The sequence below is a fragment of the Staurois parvus genome, unplaced genomic scaffold (assembly GCF_062004578.1).
Source record: "Staurois parvus isolate SC_StPar_1 unplaced genomic scaffold, SC_StPar_1.0 ptg000362l, whole genome shotgun sequence".
Lineage (NCBI taxonomy): Eukaryota > Metazoa > Chordata > Amphibia > Anura > Ranidae > Staurois > Staurois parvus.
In genome coordinates this window covers 8,932,420-8,952,334 of record NW_028318158.1, presented here as the reverse complement: position 1 = coordinate 8,952,334, position 19,915 = coordinate 8,932,420, and the positions used below count along the sequence as shown (strand labels likewise).

At 39.5% G+C, this 19,915-nt stretch overlaps 1 protein-coding gene across 1 annotated transcript in view; it reads left to right on the top strand.

Moving 5' to 3' along the window:
- TMEM63A (transmembrane protein 63A) overlaps nucleotides 1-18,218 on the top strand; it is a 67,343-nt gene extending 49,125 nt beyond the window's left edge. The window contains exons 14-23 of the mRNA XM_089685085.1: nucleotides 308-461; nucleotides 1,221-1,327; nucleotides 2,973-3,059; nucleotides 6,610-6,669; nucleotides 11,140-11,302; nucleotides 12,545-12,650; nucleotides 13,847-14,014; nucleotides 14,792-14,904; nucleotides 15,945-16,010; nucleotides 17,586-18,218. Of these exons, the coding sequence (XP_089541211.1) occupies nucleotides 308-461; nucleotides 1,221-1,327; nucleotides 2,973-3,059; nucleotides 6,610-6,669; nucleotides 11,140-11,302; nucleotides 12,545-12,650; nucleotides 13,847-14,014; nucleotides 14,792-14,904; nucleotides 15,945-16,010; nucleotides 17,586-17,711 (1,150 nt within the window). The 3' untranslated portion in view covers nucleotides 17,712-18,218. The remainder of the gene's footprint in view (nucleotides 1-307; nucleotides 462-1,220; nucleotides 1,328-2,972; nucleotides 3,060-6,609; nucleotides 6,670-11,139; nucleotides 11,303-12,544; nucleotides 12,651-13,846; nucleotides 14,015-14,791; nucleotides 14,905-15,944; nucleotides 16,011-17,585) is intronic.
- Nucleotides 18,219-19,915: the final 1,697 nt, after the last annotated feature.

The window sequence follows — 19,915 nt, the reverse complement described above, 5'->3', positions numbered from 1 at the left end:
GATAGAAGCCCTGCCAGCAGTGACAGCACGCCGCTAGAGGGCTTCGTTTTAAGGTAAGTGTTTCATTGTGTGCTAGTATGTGATGCATACAAGAACATTGTGCCATTGCTTTGCTGGGGGAAGATTTCTTTTTTTTTTTTTTCCCCCAGCATTTACTTGCGCTTTTAGGTCTAAAAAGCTAGAAAGTTGTATTGCTCTGTACGATGCTTAGCATCTCTTGATGATTTTGCAATAAAGTGTAATAGTCAATGTGGAATTTGTAAGCCTGTATTTTGAGCCTTTTTATCCTCGCGGTTTCTTTTTTTAGGGAGAATATGTCGGTGAGTGGAGTGAGGTGGTGGGCCCGTTTCATTGGCATTAATTTTACCCTCTTCATCGTGCTGTTCTTCCTAACAACACCATCAATTATTATTACTACAATGGACAAGTTCAATGTCACAAAACCCATCTACTACCTGAATGTAAGTAATGGCTAATAGCAGCTCAGCCTGGGATTTAATACATGGCTTAAAATAGATAAATTCCATAAAAAAATAATTGTCTTAATTCAGTTCTTTACTTTAACCCCTCCCTCCTCCTCTGCCTCCCCAGCAGCAAACCTTTCCTTCATTTTCCCGCCGCTCTATTTAGAGTTCGGTACTGAAGGAAGTTCACAGTACTTGGGGGTATGGAGAAGCATGTGACTCACTCCACTTGACAGTGCTGGGCCAATTACCATTGTCACATGTGTAAGCTTTAAACTGCACCTCTTTGTTTACATAGGACTTTTTGTTAGGTTTTGGGTCTGTACAGAGAAGGGGGGTTTTGGGGGGTGGAGGAAGTAAAGGATGTGGATCTGTTGAGGTCTGCAATAAGAAGAACAGTTGATGGGCACTGCAAGGGTGGAGTTGGACTTTAAAAAGAGGAAAACTGGTAATAATTACAGAGCGTAGGCCCCTGGCTGCATCAGCTTGCAGTTCCTCCACAATGTCCTAATCCCTGGGATTTTCAGTTCTGGCAACATTTTTTCAGTACCAGTGTCACCAGTGTATGGCATTAGACTATCTTGATGTGTGACTCCTCCGACAGTTATGTATTGTTACTGAATCTCTAAACAGGACTCATAATGGTGACATTTCATTACGTCTTTAGAGAAATGATTGGATGATGGTGCCCACAGTGCTTACCATTGATAAACATCAGTTAGCATAACCTCCATTACATTGTTTGTTTTTCTGCAGAATCCGGTTATCAGCCAGTTCTTCCCAACATTGCTGCTGTGGTCGTTCTCTGCTCTGCTGCCTACACTCGTCTATTACTCCACTCTCTTTGAGGCTCACTGGACAAAGTAAGATGTTCCATTTTTTTGTCATTTTTAAGTACCTGCTATCAGATTTATAGATTTTTTTTTTTCCAAGTTAACCTGTTTAAATGTCATTAAGCCTGGTAGCATGAAAAAAATGTGGGCCTCAGAGGTGTATGCGTGTATCTTTTTAGACTTTTTCAGGAGGATAATAATATCCTCCAAACTTAGGCACTCTTTGGTGACCATTTACACTTCTGCTTGTGAACTTTATGCTTTAGTCACTGTTGGCCTATTACTATAATGGGAGGTTCTACCAATAGTGAGGGTTGGAAAGTGGGAGGGGGTGGCTAGTGCTCGACTTTACCAGCATAATTTGCAAAAGAGTTCCCTGGGTATCGGGGTTCTCTGAAAAGATTTACATTCAGACAGAGATGACTGCATGGTTTTCATGTTGCCAGTTTAAAGTATAAGTAAAGGCAAAACTTTTTTTTTTAGTTGTGAATAGAGTGCATAAGGATTAGAACGCCTGTTAGATTAGATTTCTATCTGTGGCCCATTAGGGAGATTTACCCTCTCTATTTCTCCTATTGGAGACATTAGTTCTGGAGACCTGGGGGTCCCTTAGAAATTCCAATAATTTGCAGGGATTTACTCACATCCTGTTTGGCTATGGGATGGGAAGTGAAGGGAAGTCCCTGCAATGGGATATAGATAGCAAAAAAAAAAGAAAAACTCTCCCTTGCTCTATCCAAAATGAAAAAAATTTTTTGCCTATAGTTCTACTTTAATTACATTAAATAGATAACTGGTATACTGCAGTCAAAAAGAATTGTACTCAATGGGACACAAATTGAGAAAAATTAATGTACATGGGTTTTAACCTTGCCAACTCTATTCAAAAAAAGTATTGGATATATATATATAACTAATGTACAGTACCAAGCTATTGAGCAGGTTGGTACAGAAAGCATTGTACTATTCACATCAGTCCCTACCTGTTTAGGTCCCTGCCCCATTTACAGGGCTCTTATAGACATGAGCTCTGGGTTGAATACCAAAGTCCACATTTACTGGTCTTGTCTGCCAGTCACTCCTGGGAAGAATGTTTGTTTTTTAATGGGCAGCATAAAAATATAATGTGGCTGTTCGCTATTCCTTGCTGGTAAGGCAGGCCAGAAATAGGTGTCTGCTTCTCCTTCAATATATGCATAAAATTGAACACTCTGCCAAGCCAAACATTCCTGTTTATGAAAAGGCCAGTTGCTGGACTTGGCAAGTGGTTTGTGTCTTCATATCTGATCACCCTCTTGTGTCTGTGGCTGACTGCTCATAGGTTGGGGGGACAGGGGGATGTGGTCAGCTTTGGGCAAAAGCTAAATAACTTAAGTCATTTTATTTGGTAGCCGTTAGAAATCAGACGAATGCATAAGACTAACGCAGGTGGAACATACAATCCCCATGCAAATCTGTACTGTTAGAAACTGAATTTAGTGCTCGGTCTGACAACACTTTTTGGTTTAAGTGCACACACTCTACTTATGTATTTCAGTATTTTTCCAGACATGAGATGCATCTGCAGGAGCTTAAAAAATGTGTGAGAGTTCAAATAACTGAGGTCAAACTTTTTTTTTTATGTTGACATTTTGATTTCTTGATCTACTTACTACTCTACCAACCTGTGTTACAGATCTGCAGAAAACAAAATTATGATGCACAAAGTATACACCTTCCTGATATTCATGGTCCTAATTTTGCCATCGCTTGGCCTCACCAGGTTAGCATTATCTGTCATGTCTTCCTGGGGTATGTGTGTCTTTCTAACTTTCCCTGAGCGGCACATTTCTTGTTGTCCTGCATTCTGTCCTATTGTGCCTGCCTGGTCTGCAGTCTTTGTGATTGCCTGCACTTTTGTCTTGTCCTGTCTCCTTCCTTCCTGCCCTGTGTTCTGTTCTACTGTGCCTGCCTTCTTTGTATCTTGTACTCTTATTCACTTGTCCAGCCACCCTCCTTCCTGCCCTGTGTTCTGTTCTGCTGTGCCTGCCTTCTTTGTCTTTGTATCTTGTACTCTTATTCACTTGTCCAGCCACCCTCCTTCCTGTCCTGTGTTCTGTACTACTGTGCGCCTTCTTTGTCTTTGTATCTTGTACTCTTATTTACTTGTCCAGCCACCCTCCTTCCTGTCCTGTGTTCTGTACTACTGTGCCGCCTTCTTTGTCTTTGTATCTTGTACTCTTATTCACTTGTCCTGTCTCCCTCTTTCCTGTATGTTTTGTCATATTATTCCTAACGGTCGCCTCTGCTGCTCCGTTTGCTCACTTGAGTTTCCTCTCCACTTCCCTTCCTCTTGTCTGCCTCCATCAGGACTTTAATTCTTTCTTTCTGGCTGCCTTAATGTCCAATCACCAAATCCCTGCCTGATCTGTCCTTTTCAGACTTCAGACCTCCTGACTTGCCTCACAGTTGGCCTGCTTGCTTGCCCTTTCTTCATTGCCTGCCCTTCCCTCTAACTGCTTGCCTGTTCGATCTTCTCAGTGATTCCCTTCTGTGGCTAATAGTAATATGGGACCAGACAAAATTCAATCAGTGTATGGCCATCCCTGCTTGATAGAAGTTGATCATTAGAGGACAATGGAATAGTTGAAAACTTTTCAGGTTTTATACTTTACATCAAACAGCTCTTGCAACCCATTAATATGTCAAAGCAATATAAAAGATAAATGTGCTAATTAGAAGAGAATTTCTTTTTCTATATCATACATCTGTATATGTGCAAAGTCCAAAAGAAATTAGTTCAGCTTCTTTAACCCCTTCACGCCTAAGGGTAAAATAAATCTAAATGCCTAAGCACAATTTTGCAACGTTGACATGTGTTAGTAAAACCATACATATCATCACAACTACTTTGTACATCCAGGTGAAATATATCTGTTTTTTTTTCCAGGACAAATTGGGCATTCATTTGGTGGTAAATGATCATGGATATCTCCCTGATTTTTTTTTTTTCATTATCAAAGGCAAACTGGCCCAAAATAAGTAAAGAAAAAAATCATTTTTTTTTAATGTAGCTGTGTGTTTCTTGTTACTACTATAACCTACCACCAAAGAACAACCCAGAATAAATTTTCCAGCTCTTGACGATCGCAGTGATATCATATATGTGTATGTTATTTGTTGTTTGTGCATTATTGTTTCTGGGCTGTACTACTGGTACATTGTTTTTTTTTTGTTTTTTTTTTTTTAATCTAAAACACATTGACACTAACTGACACTGATACCAATTTTTTTTTTTTTTAAATCCTGACCTTTGACCCAAACACTAACCATGGCACTGAACTAGATCAAACCTTGATCTGGGTATTTTTCTTTATTTTTTAATATTTATTTATCTTGTTTGTAAAAAAAAAGAAAAAAATTTTTTTTCCCCCTCTATGCCAGGAGTTAGAGAGATACAATGTATCTCTCTTCTCCATTCATAGAGAGAGAAAAAAACAAGGGGGCTGGGCTGTACAGTGACTGATCACAGTCACAGCCAGTCAGAGGCTATCACAGTGATCACCTGACCCGGAATCAGGAGTCCCGGGTCCCAATCATTAGAACGGGACCTGGTGCTCTCAGTGACACAGCGGTCTTTGTGCTGGGAGCGCCCCAGCACAAAGACAGGTACGCAGATATGTGGCCCCACGGAAAAAAGCCCAGTTCTGTGAGGCTGCATATTTGTGTTACGTCGGCATCAAGGGGTTAACAAAGTCCAACGATAAATGAAAGTCCATGGAAAGTGGAAAGAGTGCTTGTATCCAGAAACACCACTTGTTAATATTTCACCACGTGTACTTGTAAACAATCTGCACTCACCAGTTTACAATGACTCCCTTGTTTTCTAACAAGAAAAGTCAGACTTGTGGTCACAAAAAGACCAGATCGAATCTTCTATTTGGCACCATGTGTGAATGTCATCTCCTTATCAACAGGCCGAACGATACTCCAATGGCTCGGATGACAGGTAATCCAAAAGGAGAAGAGGGATCCTCTCTTAGAGTGAAAACTGCTTGTTTATTTGATAAAAATAGCTGACATGAAAAGTAATATTGCAAAAAAACATACAGGCAATCCTATCTCCCGTCCGTTCTGAAGCCGCCAATTCCTCAGCGTGTGTTCCAAATTGGATCAGAAGTGATGCATCGGAAATTCCAATTGACGCGTTTCTTAATACATGACATCTTCTGAGGAGCTGCACTAATTTCTTTTGGACTTTGCACATATATAGATGTATGGTATAGAAAAAGAGGAATTCTTTTCAAAGTAGCACATTGCAAGCGCTGTCTGATGTATATGGCTTGATAAGATCTTTGAGATATGAGATAGCAGCTGCATTTACATTCACGTGTTTATTTGGCACAGGCGGTTATTTACACATTAGTTGAAAACCTTTGTCTAGCAGGGGCCGCAGCCACTGATCAATGTATTTTGACAGGTATAGTTCTCACAGTCAGAATACAATGTTCTGACCTGGGGGGATTCCGCCATCCACTTTGTGTGGATGAAGGGATCTGGGGTTTTTTTTTTCATTTTTGGACACTGCTAGACTTTCCTTGCTCAGCCTGCATGTTGAATGAGAAAAAAAAGTTAATAAACTCTCCCATTCATGCTAAACAGCGTGGATGGAGTAATCTCCACTTCTGTCTGCTGTATTTAGCAGCCGCGGCTGAATACCTGAACAGCGATTGTAAGTGATAGGATGCAGTCACAGATTTTCCACCTAGCACAGTTGGTTTTTAAATTTGACTTTTGTCAAACCCGGTGGTATTTGCAGGGGCACCCATGGCTCCAATTTGGGCCGATTCCTGTTGAATCTGCTGTATTTCGAGCCGAGACATTATATGCAAGGCATAGATAATGTTTCATGTACCTCCCCAGACTATGACATGCTGTAATGTATTGTGCAAATGTTTTTGCCTCCTCCTTTAGCAGAGGAAGAGCAGAACTTTCCCTTTTGGGTGAAGTTCTGCTTTACACTAAGTTTTTGGAATTTTCAGTGGAGAGGGTGCTGGTATATTGTTCCAAGGCTTGTGATTTGGCCATTCTGCCTCCCCTGTCCTTTCTGTCTTCTCCATCTTTAACTGCATTGTTTTGTCAGTTTTACCTTCACTACCTGTCCTGCTGTCTGGACAGTCTGACTCCCCCCCCATCCATCACCTTCCCAACCTGATCACAGTATAAGTACTCCACTATCCCTTTTAATTTGCCTTCCTTGCTGTGTCTGCGATGCATTAGGTCCATGTTCGTCTATGGTCAATGTATTTACAGAGGATTCTGTCTCTTTACAGCTTAGATGTCTTCTTCCGATGGCTGTTTGACAAGACCCTGGATGGTCCCTTCAGGCTGGAGTAAGTATGGGCTACGTCAACATTTCCACCATATAATATAAAGTTGAGAGCTACTGATCTTCAGGGATTTGTTTCTAAACCCAATAACAAAAGTGTAATATATTGCAGCTTGACATTCCCTACATAAGGTGGCTGCATTTTTTTTTTTCCTTTATTTTCATCTAGTGATCCTGCCAGTAACACACATCCTGTCCTATGGTAAAATCATTCCCTCATTGTATTATACAAGGGTTTCCACACTTTTTTTTTTTTTTTTTACATATAAATATATTTATAAAAGTGCAGAAACATTTTGAAGAACCCTTGTATCTTTAGAGGAGCAGCATTGTCACCCTAGGACAGGAAGGACTACAGAATATCCCCTTCTCCTCATCTACATACCATAGGAGGTGGTGTTCTGTAGTCCACAGAAATATCTGGACAGGGTTGATAACACTAAAGCAAAAAGCTCACCAGATTTCCGACAGGTTCAGCAGTATTTTGTGCAGTAATTGAAGAGATGTAACAAAAGACTTTGAACGTTAAATTACAAGACCAAATGAGGATTGGCTGTGTGTTTATTGTCATGTGTTTATTGCTGTCTGTGTCCCAGCTTGGGATATTTAAAGGGAAATTTTACTTTCATGGGAAAAAAATAGAGCAAAAAAAATTCAGCATATACAATTGATACGAGCCATATTGTATTTTAAAGTGTTACTAAACCCACAACAGTAACATCAGTCTGTATATGCAGTAAATCATTGCTAGAGAGGTTAGTTTTTTTTTTTTGGGAGAGTGCATGTGCTCTGCACAGGGCCAATCAGCACTGTGCAGACAGAAGTTAGGGGTCCTGCATCCTCTTAGAGCAAAATGAAAACTCCTCCTACAAGCTTTAACCAGTGCTGGGCTGGACACTGATAAAAGTCACAAGACTGTTCTAACTGCTGATGAAAAAAGGTATTTAGTAGTTTATATTTATGAAAATAATTGCACTTCCATGTTGTGTGTACTGTGGGAGACCAGATATAGTGAATGCAGGGTCCGGGGTTTAGTAACACTTTAATATTAAAATTTGACCTGCGGCATTGTCACTTTCTGTAAAATTCAAAGCAATATGGCACCTTGGAGGCCGCCTGTACACAGATGGTTTACAGAACTTCCCATGAAATGTCATTCCTTCTTTTGTGATTGGTGCACTGATTTTTTAAAAAATTATTACTAAACCCAGGACTCTGCATTCACTATATCTGGTCTCCCACTGTACACACAACATGGAAGTGTATTTATTTTAGTAAATATAAACTTATAAATACCTATGCTCATCAGCAGTTGGAGCAGTCTTGTGACTTCTATCCGTGTCCAGCTGAGCACATATTAAAGCTTGTAGGAGGAGTTTTCATTTTACTGTAGGAGGATGCAGGAGCCCTGACCTCTGTCTGGACAGTGCTGATTGGCCGTGTGCTGATCACATACACTCTCCCAAGACAAAAAAAACCTTTCTAGCAATACACACAAAACTGAGCATGTGCAGAGTGACTCCACACGATATGTCTTATCAGGAGATAAAAGGGGGACACTGGAAGGAGGGGAGGATCAGAAAAGTAAGGATCAAACCGTGTGTTTTTACACAATACAGAGGACTAACTCCTTAGGTTCCATACGGAGTATAACAAGCATGCTTTACTACATATACAGGCTGATTGTACTGTTGTGGATTTAGTAACACTTTAATCAGCAAAGAGTTTATTAGAAAAGAGTTTATTGGACTTTTTTATCATTCAATATTTTTATTGAAAAATTGGTATACACAGAAATAGAAACATTACCCACCTACATGGTGAGATGGGGTGAATATACATATTCATAAAATATATAGGCACCTGAAAAAACATTAGTCGATGATGTTGTAAATAGGAAACACCATCCCCACAGGGTAGCAAATGTTCCATCAGTCAGTAAACATAGGCAGTTCTATATAGATTTACCAACAATAAGAAAACCAAAAAAGAAGAAAGGATTAAAAATAGAAAAATCGAAAAAGGATCAGGATAAGTCAGAAAAGAAGGGGGGAGAAGAGAAAAAAAAAAGGAGAGAGGGTCAGCCATAGTACTATTAAGTAATAGAGATATATCTGATCCATGGTTCCCACGTCACCTCAAATCTAGAAGCATCATTATTGAACTTGGACTTTTTTAAACAAGAAAATTATAGTAACCGTAGAGGGGCTTCCACTGATTAATAATGAAAAAGTCCATCCCATTCAGATTCACTGTACACACAAACAGCTATTTCTTCTGAGCAGAAACAAGTAGGATTCTGCAACAATGATGTTTATAAATACCCTGCAATGTACATAGTTCACCCAGAGAGGCTTGTGTGCATGTGTGTATATACAGCGGGTGAAATGAGTATTGAACACGTCACCATTTTTCTCAGTAAATATATTTCTAAAGGTACTATTGACATTAAATTTTCACCACATGTCGGTAACAACCCATGCTATCCATACATACAAAGAAACCAAAACAAATAACTTAATAAATTAAGTTATGTGTAATAAAATGGAATGACGCAGGGAAAAAGTATTGAACACGCTAACTGAAATTTATTTAATACTTCATACAAAATCCTTTGTTGGTAATGACAGCTTCAGCATACCTCCTGTATGGAGAAACTAGTTGCATGTATTGCTCAGGTGTGAGTTTGGCCCATTCTTCCACACAAACAGTCTTCAAATCTTGAAGGTTCCATGGGCCTCTCCTTTTGGACTCTGATCTTTAGTTCTTTCCATAGATTCCTATTGGATTCAAGTCAGGTGATTGGCTGGGCCATTCTAGCAGCTTTATTCTCTTTCTTTGAAACCAACTGAGGGTTTCCTTGGCTTTGTGTTTGGGATCATTGTCTTGCTGAAATTTCCACCCTCATTTTATCTTCATCATTCTGGGAGATGGCAGCAGGCTTTTATCAAGAATGTCTTGATGCAATTTCCCATTCATCCTTCCTTCAATGACATGACGTTTGCCAGTACTGTATGCTGAAAAGCAGCCCCACACCATGATGTTCCCACCTGCAAACGGCACTGTTAGTATGATGTTTTTCTAGTGATGTGCAGTGCCATTTGACCTCCAAACACGGTGTGTATTATGACATCCAAAGAGTTCAATTTTGGTCTCATCTGACCAGACTATATTCTCCCAGTATTTCACAGGCTTGTCTAAATGTCGTGCAGCAAACTTTAAATGAGCTTCAACATGCTTTTTCTTCAGCAGTGGAGTTTTGCGTGGTGAGCATGCATACAGGCCATGGCGGTTGAGTGCATTACTTATTGTTTTCTTTGAAACAATTGTACCTGCTAATTCCATGTCTTTCTGAAGCTCTCGACAAGTGGTCCTTGGCTCTTGGACATCTTTTCCGTCAATTCTTTTCACTCCTCTGTCAGAAATATTGTGAGGATCACGTGGTAGTGGCGGGTTTATAGTGAAATTATGTTTTCATTTCCAGATTATGGCCCCAACAGTGCTCACTAGAACATTCAGAAGTTTAGAAATCCTATGTTTTGCAACAATAAGGTTGCGAAGGTCTTGAGAGAGCTCTTTGCTTTTACCCATCATGAGATGTTTCTTCTGTGACGCCTTGGTAATGAGACACCTTTTTTATAGGCCATCAGTTGAGACTGGACCAGCTGATATTAATTTGCAATGACAAAGGTCAGGATTGTGTTCTAATTACTTATAGATTTCAGCTGGTGTCTTGGCTTTTGTGGATTGCATGGGCTGTCCCCAACATGTGGTGAAAATTTTCATGTCAAAAGCACCTTTAGAAATATATTTACCTAGAAAAATGGTGATGTGTTCAATACTGATCTTACTCGTAGTATGTGTGTGTGTGTACGTGTTCTTATTATATTATGATTTATTGTTACAAAAATTGAGTTGCAAAAGGCAAAGAAAATCCTCCAAAGGTTATACCTGTTCCTGTGACTACTCTTTAAGATAGGAATTCTGTTCAGTTTGCTTTTGCAGCTAAGCAAAGCTGTTGTACCCAAGACGAGCAAAAAAATAAACTGATAAAGAGTTGTAACCCATCCTCACTTTATCAAAAAAACTAAAAAAAAAAATTGGCTTCACATTTATTTTGACTCCTGTAGCCTGTAATGGATTCTTGAAACATCATCTGGCCACATAGCGATGTTATATAACATTCTGTGCAAGTATGTGAACCTCAGGGGTGGACTGACCATTCGAGCACTCGGGCACTGCCCGACGGCCTGGGGTTAGTAGGGGGCCCCATGAAATGCCCCTGGTACCTTTTATTATTATTATTATTATAGGCTTTTTTGGCTGTGCTTTGAATGTGGGCAAGGACACAGGGGCCCCATGATCTCCTATTGCCCGGGGGCCCCATGAGTTGTCAGTCCACCCCTGGTGAACCTTTGCATTCATTTGTAGCAAGCAAAACAACATTTGCTATATAATTATTTTTGCATTTCAGGTGTGTATTTCTTCCTGACCAGGGGGCTTTCTTTGTCAACTACGTTATCGCCTCTGCCTTTATCGGGAATGGGCTGGAGTTGATGAGGCTTCCAGGACTGATATTGTACACCATACGCATGATTATGGCCAAGTCTGCTGCTGAAAGGCAGAATATTAAACAGGTACAACAGAATATTAGGTGTGAAAGACACAGGATAAACGAAATAGGAGAGAAAAGCTGGCCATGCATTATACAATTTTCTTGAACAATTTCTGTACAATCTCCTTTAGATTTACCTTCAACTATGTCGTGGAAGGGCCTATCTGATTGGATATAAATTGAAAGTGCTGTTTAGGTTTAACTTCATATTATGTGGTTTTTGGTATATCTAAAGAAAAATTGTGCAAGAAAGTTGTATAAGGTATGGCCTTATTAATCTGCCATAAAAATATATCTTTTGTAAAAATAATACTTCTTAACAGGAAATTATAATGTATAATATATTAAATCCACGCCAGAGAGTCACGTTCAGCCAACATCACCAAAAATAAATCGGTTGTAAAGTTCCACAAAGCTGCTAGATTGATCCTCCCCCACCCCATATATATATATATTTATATTTTATAATGGTCTGAGGTTTAAAGTTTATACAATTTTAAAGAGGTGGTAACTGATGATTTATAGCTGAATGAAAACCTCAGTCAAGGTAGAATAGAATCTGGGGATTTGGGGATTTTTTTCAATAGGAGGGTAAAGAGGAAACTAAAACACAGTGAAAAGGAGCCTCAAGCTGTACCTGCTGTTTTAGGAGTGAGAATACACTATATATTAATATATTTTTTTTCTAGTTTCAGATTAAAATTAAAATGTTTTTCTTTAGTAGCTTAAGGGAAGGCTAGAATCTGTTAGATTTTTATGTGTCCCTGTTGCAGATTTTTCCAACTTCCTGTCTGGTGAATCTATTGTCAGAACAAGAAGTCAGGGTAAATCTCTCTAAAGCTGGCCATAGAGAGATTTGGAAGTAGACCGGTCCACCAAGGACCAGCTGAGATTTGATTCGTGTTGACCATCACTGCTTGGCAGAAGTTGATTGTTTTGACGGGACATGCTGGAAAACTTTTATTGATCAGCGGCTGATCAGTGTATCCTGATGGCGCCAAGTCCTGCTGTCAGAATACAATGTTTTTGGCTTGACATATACTTTTTTAGGCATATGAGGAATCATCCTTGTTCCCCCACAGCCATTAGGTCTTATATTTCACTTTCCTTTTGTCAAGTGCAAATGAGAAAACGGTTTCTTTGCAATCTTCTCTCAGTATTTTATTTTTTTCTGTTGGTTAAACACAATAGAAAGGTGTCTGTTTTTTTTCTTAATCTGATGTGGCATGGCTTGTGAGTGTGATTGACACGTCTTCTTTCTTAGCACCAGGCTTATGAATTTCAGTTCGGAGCGATGTACGCTGGGATGCTTTGTGTTTTCACAGTCATCATGGCTTACAGCATCACATGCCCCATTATTATGCCTTTTGGTAAGTACTAGTTTTTAGAGATCTGCAGGGCTGGACGAGTCCCATGAGTCAAGCCAGTCATATCACAGCAAATATTTCAGTGCTCTTTGTTCCCTGGTTCCTAGAGGGGCCAATCTCCTACGAGTGGATTCCAATGTGCATTAAAAATTAAAATTATATAGTGAAGCGCTTAAATTCTATACAAAATTATACTAAAATGCATTAAATTACAAGTGCAAAAAAACTTTAAATCATATCAGCATCATGTGCAATAACATTTCCTCCCAGCAGGGAGAGTAAAAATCAGATTTTAAAATTAACACAAACATCTATTGTGAAATAACACACACAGTGATGTGCCTATAAAATATATATGTGTTCAACATGAACTAAAAGTGCATATATTACAAATGCAAACTGATAGACAAACCACAAATAAGTTTTTTTGCACTTGTAATTTAATGCATTTTTGTATACTTTTGTATAGGATTTAAGCGCTTCACTATATAATTTTAATTGTGATTACACTCGGTGGTTAAAGAGCTGAGTGACAGCAGCTAAAATAATAAGGTTTACGTCCATTAAGCGCAGAAGGATTTCCCTTTAATTCCAATGTGCATTGTCTTCCTGTGTAAAACTGGCCATAGATTGATCAAATCTTGTCCGGTTCAACAGGGACCAACCGAGATTCAATCCATCTATGGGCAGATTGGTTGTACTGTAATCAATCCATCGATTGATTTCAGGTTTTTCTCAGGCGATCACTGCTGGCAGAAGTCTCCCCGCTAGCAGAATACAATAGCGCTGCGGGAGGCATTCCCCCATAAACACTGACACTGTTGATGAGGAAATAAAGCAATTTTCTTTCCTGCAACCTGTGGTTGCAGGAAAGAAAATTGTATAATGTATGGTCTGCTTAATGTGTGTGGAAATAGCTCACTTGTAGCCACTCTGTCACCCAAGTGCAGGAGCATTTTTAGGAGACAAGGGAAGAGCATTGTCTCCGTATACTAGAAAGTGCCTAAACAAAGACTTTTGGCAGGATCACCAGGAATCCTTTTTATTGAAAGCTGCAGATTTAAATGTACTGAAAATTACTTTTGAAATTACATTAACATGGTAAAGCTTATATGGGATTTTGTTTATTGGCTTTAAGTTATACTACAGCAGTGTTTTGCAGTTAGTGCTTCTCTAACATTCCTTTTTGATGTGACCAGGTCTAATCTACATGCTGCTTAAACATCTGGTGGACCGGTACAATCTGTTCTATGCTTATCTGCCCACCAAACTGGACAGGAAGATCCACTTCTCGGCTGTCAACCAGTCCCTGGCTGCCCCCATATTGTGTCTCATGTGGCTGTTTTTCTTCTCTCTCCTGCGGATGGGTAAGTGGCATTTTTTGCTTGTGTCACGAAAGTAATCTGCAAACACAGCTGATCAAATGTGATTGCACGTGAATGTTTTAAAGGCACTCTCTCCTGCAGTAAAATATCTACGTAAGAAGTCTCTGAGAGCAAAGACCACTTTCCAGCTACTTGGACAGCTTACTAGTTCCAGACCAGTCACCACACAGTGAAGTAGAACTACAGAAATGCAGAACTTGGTCAACTTCACTGGCCTAGGCATTTTGCTTCAGGATAGAAACACTCTGCACCATTCATATCTAAACAGACAAATCACAATGTAATGGCAAGAAGACAAATACTTATGGTTCATGGAATCTCCTCTGAAAAACACTCCTCAGCACTGTTTCATAGCTGTCCCTGGTGTGGGTAAAGACAGACACAGCATGGTTCTCATTGACTACCACTGATGATTAAATAGATGGGAGTGGGGGCTGGGCACAGGTGACAAATCATTCTGGGTGTTGATTTAAGAGGTAAGCTAGTTTGCATATTAGCAGCCCTCAGAAACTAGAACAAGTTTGAGAATAGTTTATATTTTGAGAATGAAGCAGTGTCAGTATACATTATAGGCACACTTTTTGCATAGATTGGAGTTTATTTTTAATTGTTGCAGATTAAAGCCTACAAAATCAACAGAATGGCATTCATCCATCTATCTATTTGGTTGCCTTTTCATGTAGTTATCCTGAAATTGTCTCCATATAGTAGTTTATCACACCAGTGGTTTGCATAATCATTTCTTTTTGTTCTTTTCAGGTTTGAAAGCCCCTACTCTGTTCACACTCGTCATCCTCCTCCTGACCATTCTGGTGTCCCTCTTATATGCTTGTTTTGGCTGCTTCAAACATCTCAGCCCACACAATTACAAGGTGAGGACATCTTGGGCTGTACTGCAAAAATCAAGACAGTAATGTTGTATATGAGGTTTAGCGTCTTAGCAGGGTATGAAAGAACACCAGTGTGATAGACTCAGGCCCAAAGAAATAGTATTTATTAAAGCAGAACTTCAGACTAATTCCTCCTCCCTCCACTAAGATATGCCACCCCTACATTTCTTTAGCTCAACCAGAGTTCCATGAAACCATAGGCTTCCTCCAAAGGTTGCTAGGGTTTCCTTGAAGTGATACTAAAGGTTCAGATTTTTTTTTTTTTTTAATAAAAAAAACATGTATACTTACCTGCTTTGTGCAATGGTTTTGCACAGAACAGCCCCGATCCTCTTCTTCTCAGGTCCCCCGCTGGCGCTCCTGGCTCCTCCTCCCCCGCTCAGTGCCCCCAGAGCAAGCCACTTGTTCTGTGGGCACTCATGCGTACCCACAGAAAAAAAAAATCCCCTGCAAGATAAAGGCATAATGTGCTGGTATGCGTGGTATACGAGCACATTATGTAACGCTTGCCTTAAAACGAAGCCCTCCAGCGGCGCACTGTCACTGCTGTACAGGTTCCATCTTCATCCGGTCTTCCTTCTGGGTTTGCAAGCTCCAGCCGTCTGGCTGGCTGAGTTACGATGATGTCACTCCCGCACATGCGCTCAGGAGTCTCCGAACACAGCACAGCGCTCTGAAGGAACATCACGGGTATGCTGTTCCTTCAGAGTGGATGCGCCGAATGTAAAGAAACCTGAATATCTCCTAAAGCTATATTATAGGCTTACCTTTAAGTAAAAATTTACAAAGTGGCTTTACTACCACTTTAACAAATAAAAGTAATGCAGCCCCTACGTCTAAGGATTGGGAAGCTGCAATTTATAACATTTTTATTTTTAGATTTGGATGTACTTTAACCTTCAGGACTTGGCTGTCATGTCAAACCATATTATTCATAAGAAGTAATTCTCTAAATTTTTGGGGCTTATTTGTATGTGATCCTTGTTTTTTATTTTTGTGTTTTATTCTTTTTTTATTTGTAGATCGTGGAATCACAGATCGGCACAGAGGCCCGGAAGGAAGATGAGGACATTCGCCGGAGGTCACCTGTAAGTCACTAGATATAAGTAGAATGAGTATTTGTACAACAGAGCAACTACCCATTTTGTGTACCATGTTGTTTGGGTAATCCGTAAAGAAAAACTATTACAGCAGAACTCCAGGATTTATCTCTTGCATACTTACATTGGTCCAACTTGGCACAATGTAAGTATGCATATCTCATACCTGAAAGGCCGTTGGGAAAGGTAAAAATGACTGGATTACTTGTCGTCACCACCATTTATAGAACAACTTGAAATGTTTTCTATGGATACAAGGTGTTCCCTGATTAGACAAGGTGGAGAGGAGGGTCAATGACTTTACAATCCCCACCTCATCTAAAAAAAAAAAATCCATCCTATGAGTGGTGGCAATTCTGAACAAGTGACCCTCTCCTGAGGTCACTGTAGTAGCACCAACTACTGCAGTGATTTATCATCTTCCCCAGAGGTCCATCAGTTATAAGATATGTATACATATATTGTGGAAACTGGTCCAATGTAAGTATGCAAAATAAATCATTTTAGGAGTTCAGCTTTAATATAAGACATACAATTACTAGGCAAGCCATTTTGTAATTTCCGTTTAGGTATAGTTTAGATAGTGTTGTAAATGTTTTTTTTATTGCAGCTGAACTGTAATCCTTAAAATTAAATGCCTTATAAAACATACCATGAGTACTGGTCCAAATCAAAAGATAGCCGGAGAGGTGAGAAAAAACTACCGACCCCCCCCCCCTCCCTGCACTCAACAGGCTCAATGCACAAAGGTAACATGCCAGGATAAGGATCCCTATTTTGAAAGAAGTGCCAGTTATTTTTAGTCAAGTCCAATGAAATCTGAAAAATTGAAAATAAGGATCTTTATTCTTGTGCAAAGCTTTGTGAATTGAGCCTAAAATATATAAAGCATACATCAGTGTTGTCCAAGCTTTGCTGGAAGAGGGCCACATTGGCACAAAAAAAAAGAAGAAAAAGGCATGTTTTCCCTACATTATTATTATTATTATACGGGATTTATATAGCACCAACAGTGCTATATATATATATATATATAAGGGAGACAATACAGCAACAGTAAAGTTCAATACAAGAGGGTTAGGAGGGCCCTGCTCTTCAGAGCTTACAATCTAAGTAGGCAGTTAGTGACATGCTCAGTTCTGTTATGCATGAACATCATGAGTAATGTAGGACATATGTGCAGAGATTTGTAAGAGGTTGATTGTATGCACAGGTATTTTGTTTCAGTGCAATTAATTGTTTGATTTAGTGTTTGATTCTCAATTAACATTTTTGGTCAGTAGGATCAGCTGAAAGTTGAGCAGCGATCAAAACTAATCTGTCAGCCTAAAGTAGAATCTGTGACATTTACAACCTTGTCCTATTGTCTAAATCTTGATAAACTTTTAGTGCAATCGATGGTACATAGCTGGTCACAGGATTTTACATAATTTTGTTTAATTCAATTAGGCCATTTAGCTGCTGCATGTTTCTTAGACATTTTCACGTTACCAGGGAGTTGTTACTTCATTGCATATTTTATATTTCCATTGCATTGGCTTTTTTGATTAAATGTCATTTCAGATGTATGTCCCTGGTGTATTACTTTCTGTGGATATGGATAAGGAGTCCCACCGAAACTATGGAACCATGGAAGAGTCATCGGCACCCGTCTCTACGGATGACCAGCAACCATTTTTTGCTGAATAACTGAGACCTGATGTAATGATCAGGAATTGCCATGGGAGGGAGACATTGCACCTCTGAATCTATGCCATAGGAAATTATGAGTTCAGAGTTGGAGAAAGATTTCATAAAAGGACTTTGGACTTTGCAGCTCTTCTTGAGCCATTTAGTTCACAAACTGGAAAAGTGTTGGAATGTCTTTAGGATAGGTTATTGCTCCATAAAGAATTTTCGTGAGGACCAGGCTTTGTTGCTCAAGAAGAAGATCTGGAGGAAGCAGTGTTCCAATCGGTCCGTGCACAGTGCCACCTTTTTTTTTTTTTTTTTTTGTATTAATAGAGACTAGTAACACTTAAATGAGGGATTTTTTTTTTTTTTATTGTATGACCATTTCACCAAACCCACCAAAAACTTAACAGCACAGTTTCAGTTAAGGTCATACAGTATATGGGGGATACTATATATATTTCTTCTGAAATTAACTTCGGTTAGTATTTTTCACGGTGTAATAAATAGACCAATATATTTTAATATTGTTGAAAATATTGGGTATTTGTTCTTGCTTTTATTTGTTTTCTAGCTACTCAAAGCAGAATTCCAAACCCCCCCTAAAAAAAACCTAATTTTAAAATGAATAGCCTATGAAAGAACAAAAGTAGTTTCTTAACCCCTTGACGCTGACGTAACACAAATATGTGGCCTCACAGATCTGGGCTTTTTCACGTGGGGCCGCATATTTGCGTATATCTGTCTTTGTGCTGGGAGAGCACCACATTGCATGCTCCAAGCACAAAGACCAGGTTGTCACTGAGAGCCCCGGGTCCCATTCTAACGATTGGGACTCGGGAAGCCCGATTCCGGGTCACATGATTGCTGTGATAGTCTCTGATTGGCTACCACAGTGGTCAGTCACTGTACAGCCCAGCCCCCTTGTTTTTTTTTTTCTCTCTCTATGAGTGGAGGAGAGAGATAAATTGTATCTCTGTAACTCCTGGCATAGAGGGGAAAAAAAGTTTGTTAAAAAGAAAAGATAAATACATATTAAACAATAAAATAAAGAAAAAATACCTAGATCAAGGTTTGATCTAGTTCAGTGCCAGTGTAAGTGTTTGGGTCAGGGTCACAGGTCAGGATTATTATTATTTTTTTTTAAATTGGTATTCGTGTCAGTGTGTTTTAGGTAAACAAAAAACAAAATGTGCATTATTGTTTCTGGGTTGTACTACGGTACAAATAACATACACATATATGGTATCGCTGCGATCGTCAAGAGCTGGAAAATTTATTTTGGGTTGTTTTGTGGTAGGTTATGGTAGTAACAAGAAACGCACAGCTACATTAAAAAAAAAAAGATTTTGTGCCAGTTTTCCTTTGATAATAAAAAAAATCAGGAGATATCCATTACCATTTACCACCAAATGAAAGCCCAATTAACACAAGTCAACATTGCAAAATTGTGCTTAGGCATTAAAATTTGTTTTACCCTTAGGCGTGAAGGGGTTAAATAAAGGGAAGGATTCGAAGGTACAGCAAATCATAAAGTAAAGACATTTTGAGTTGGACTGGAGAAAAAGTAAATTTTGTATAAAAAGGATGCAAGACATAACAATATCAAAGTGCATGAGATTACTTGGGGTTCAGAGAAATGGGGTTCAGATAGGTTTATCAGAACAGTGGTAGTAAAGAGCTAGGAAAGGTTTCTTCCATAAGTAATAATATTGCAAAAGCTTTTGGTGCAATATTCACGGTCAGTCCAGGGATTTCCCTCACAGTATTTTTTTTTCTGCTGCTAGATGTCCTCAGTCTGTTGGCCAGAATAATTTGACCTAATTCCTCTGAGCTCAGATCATCCTTGACTTGCCCAAAGCTTGTGACTGGACAGTGAAAGGAGAAGCAAAACAGTGATCTGTCGCTCTGCTGGCTTCTATCAGCATGCCTCTTGTCAGCACACATGAACTGATTGGCTCTTTGTGCTGCTTCTTCTCACACTCCAGCTCTGCTGTACAGGGACTGCAAGAGCCTGATACCAGGACAAATTCAGGTACTTTAACTACATTTATGGCCGTGCACACAGGGAGTATGAATCCATATACCGCGTGAGGCTCATGTTTACCTGCATAGGAATGCACATGTGTTCTGTGCATCCCCCGGAAGATAGTCCCATTGCTGTCAGTTGGGATGAGGTGGCTGCACGGACACCGCTTCTGCCCCCAGTGTATCATCCATGC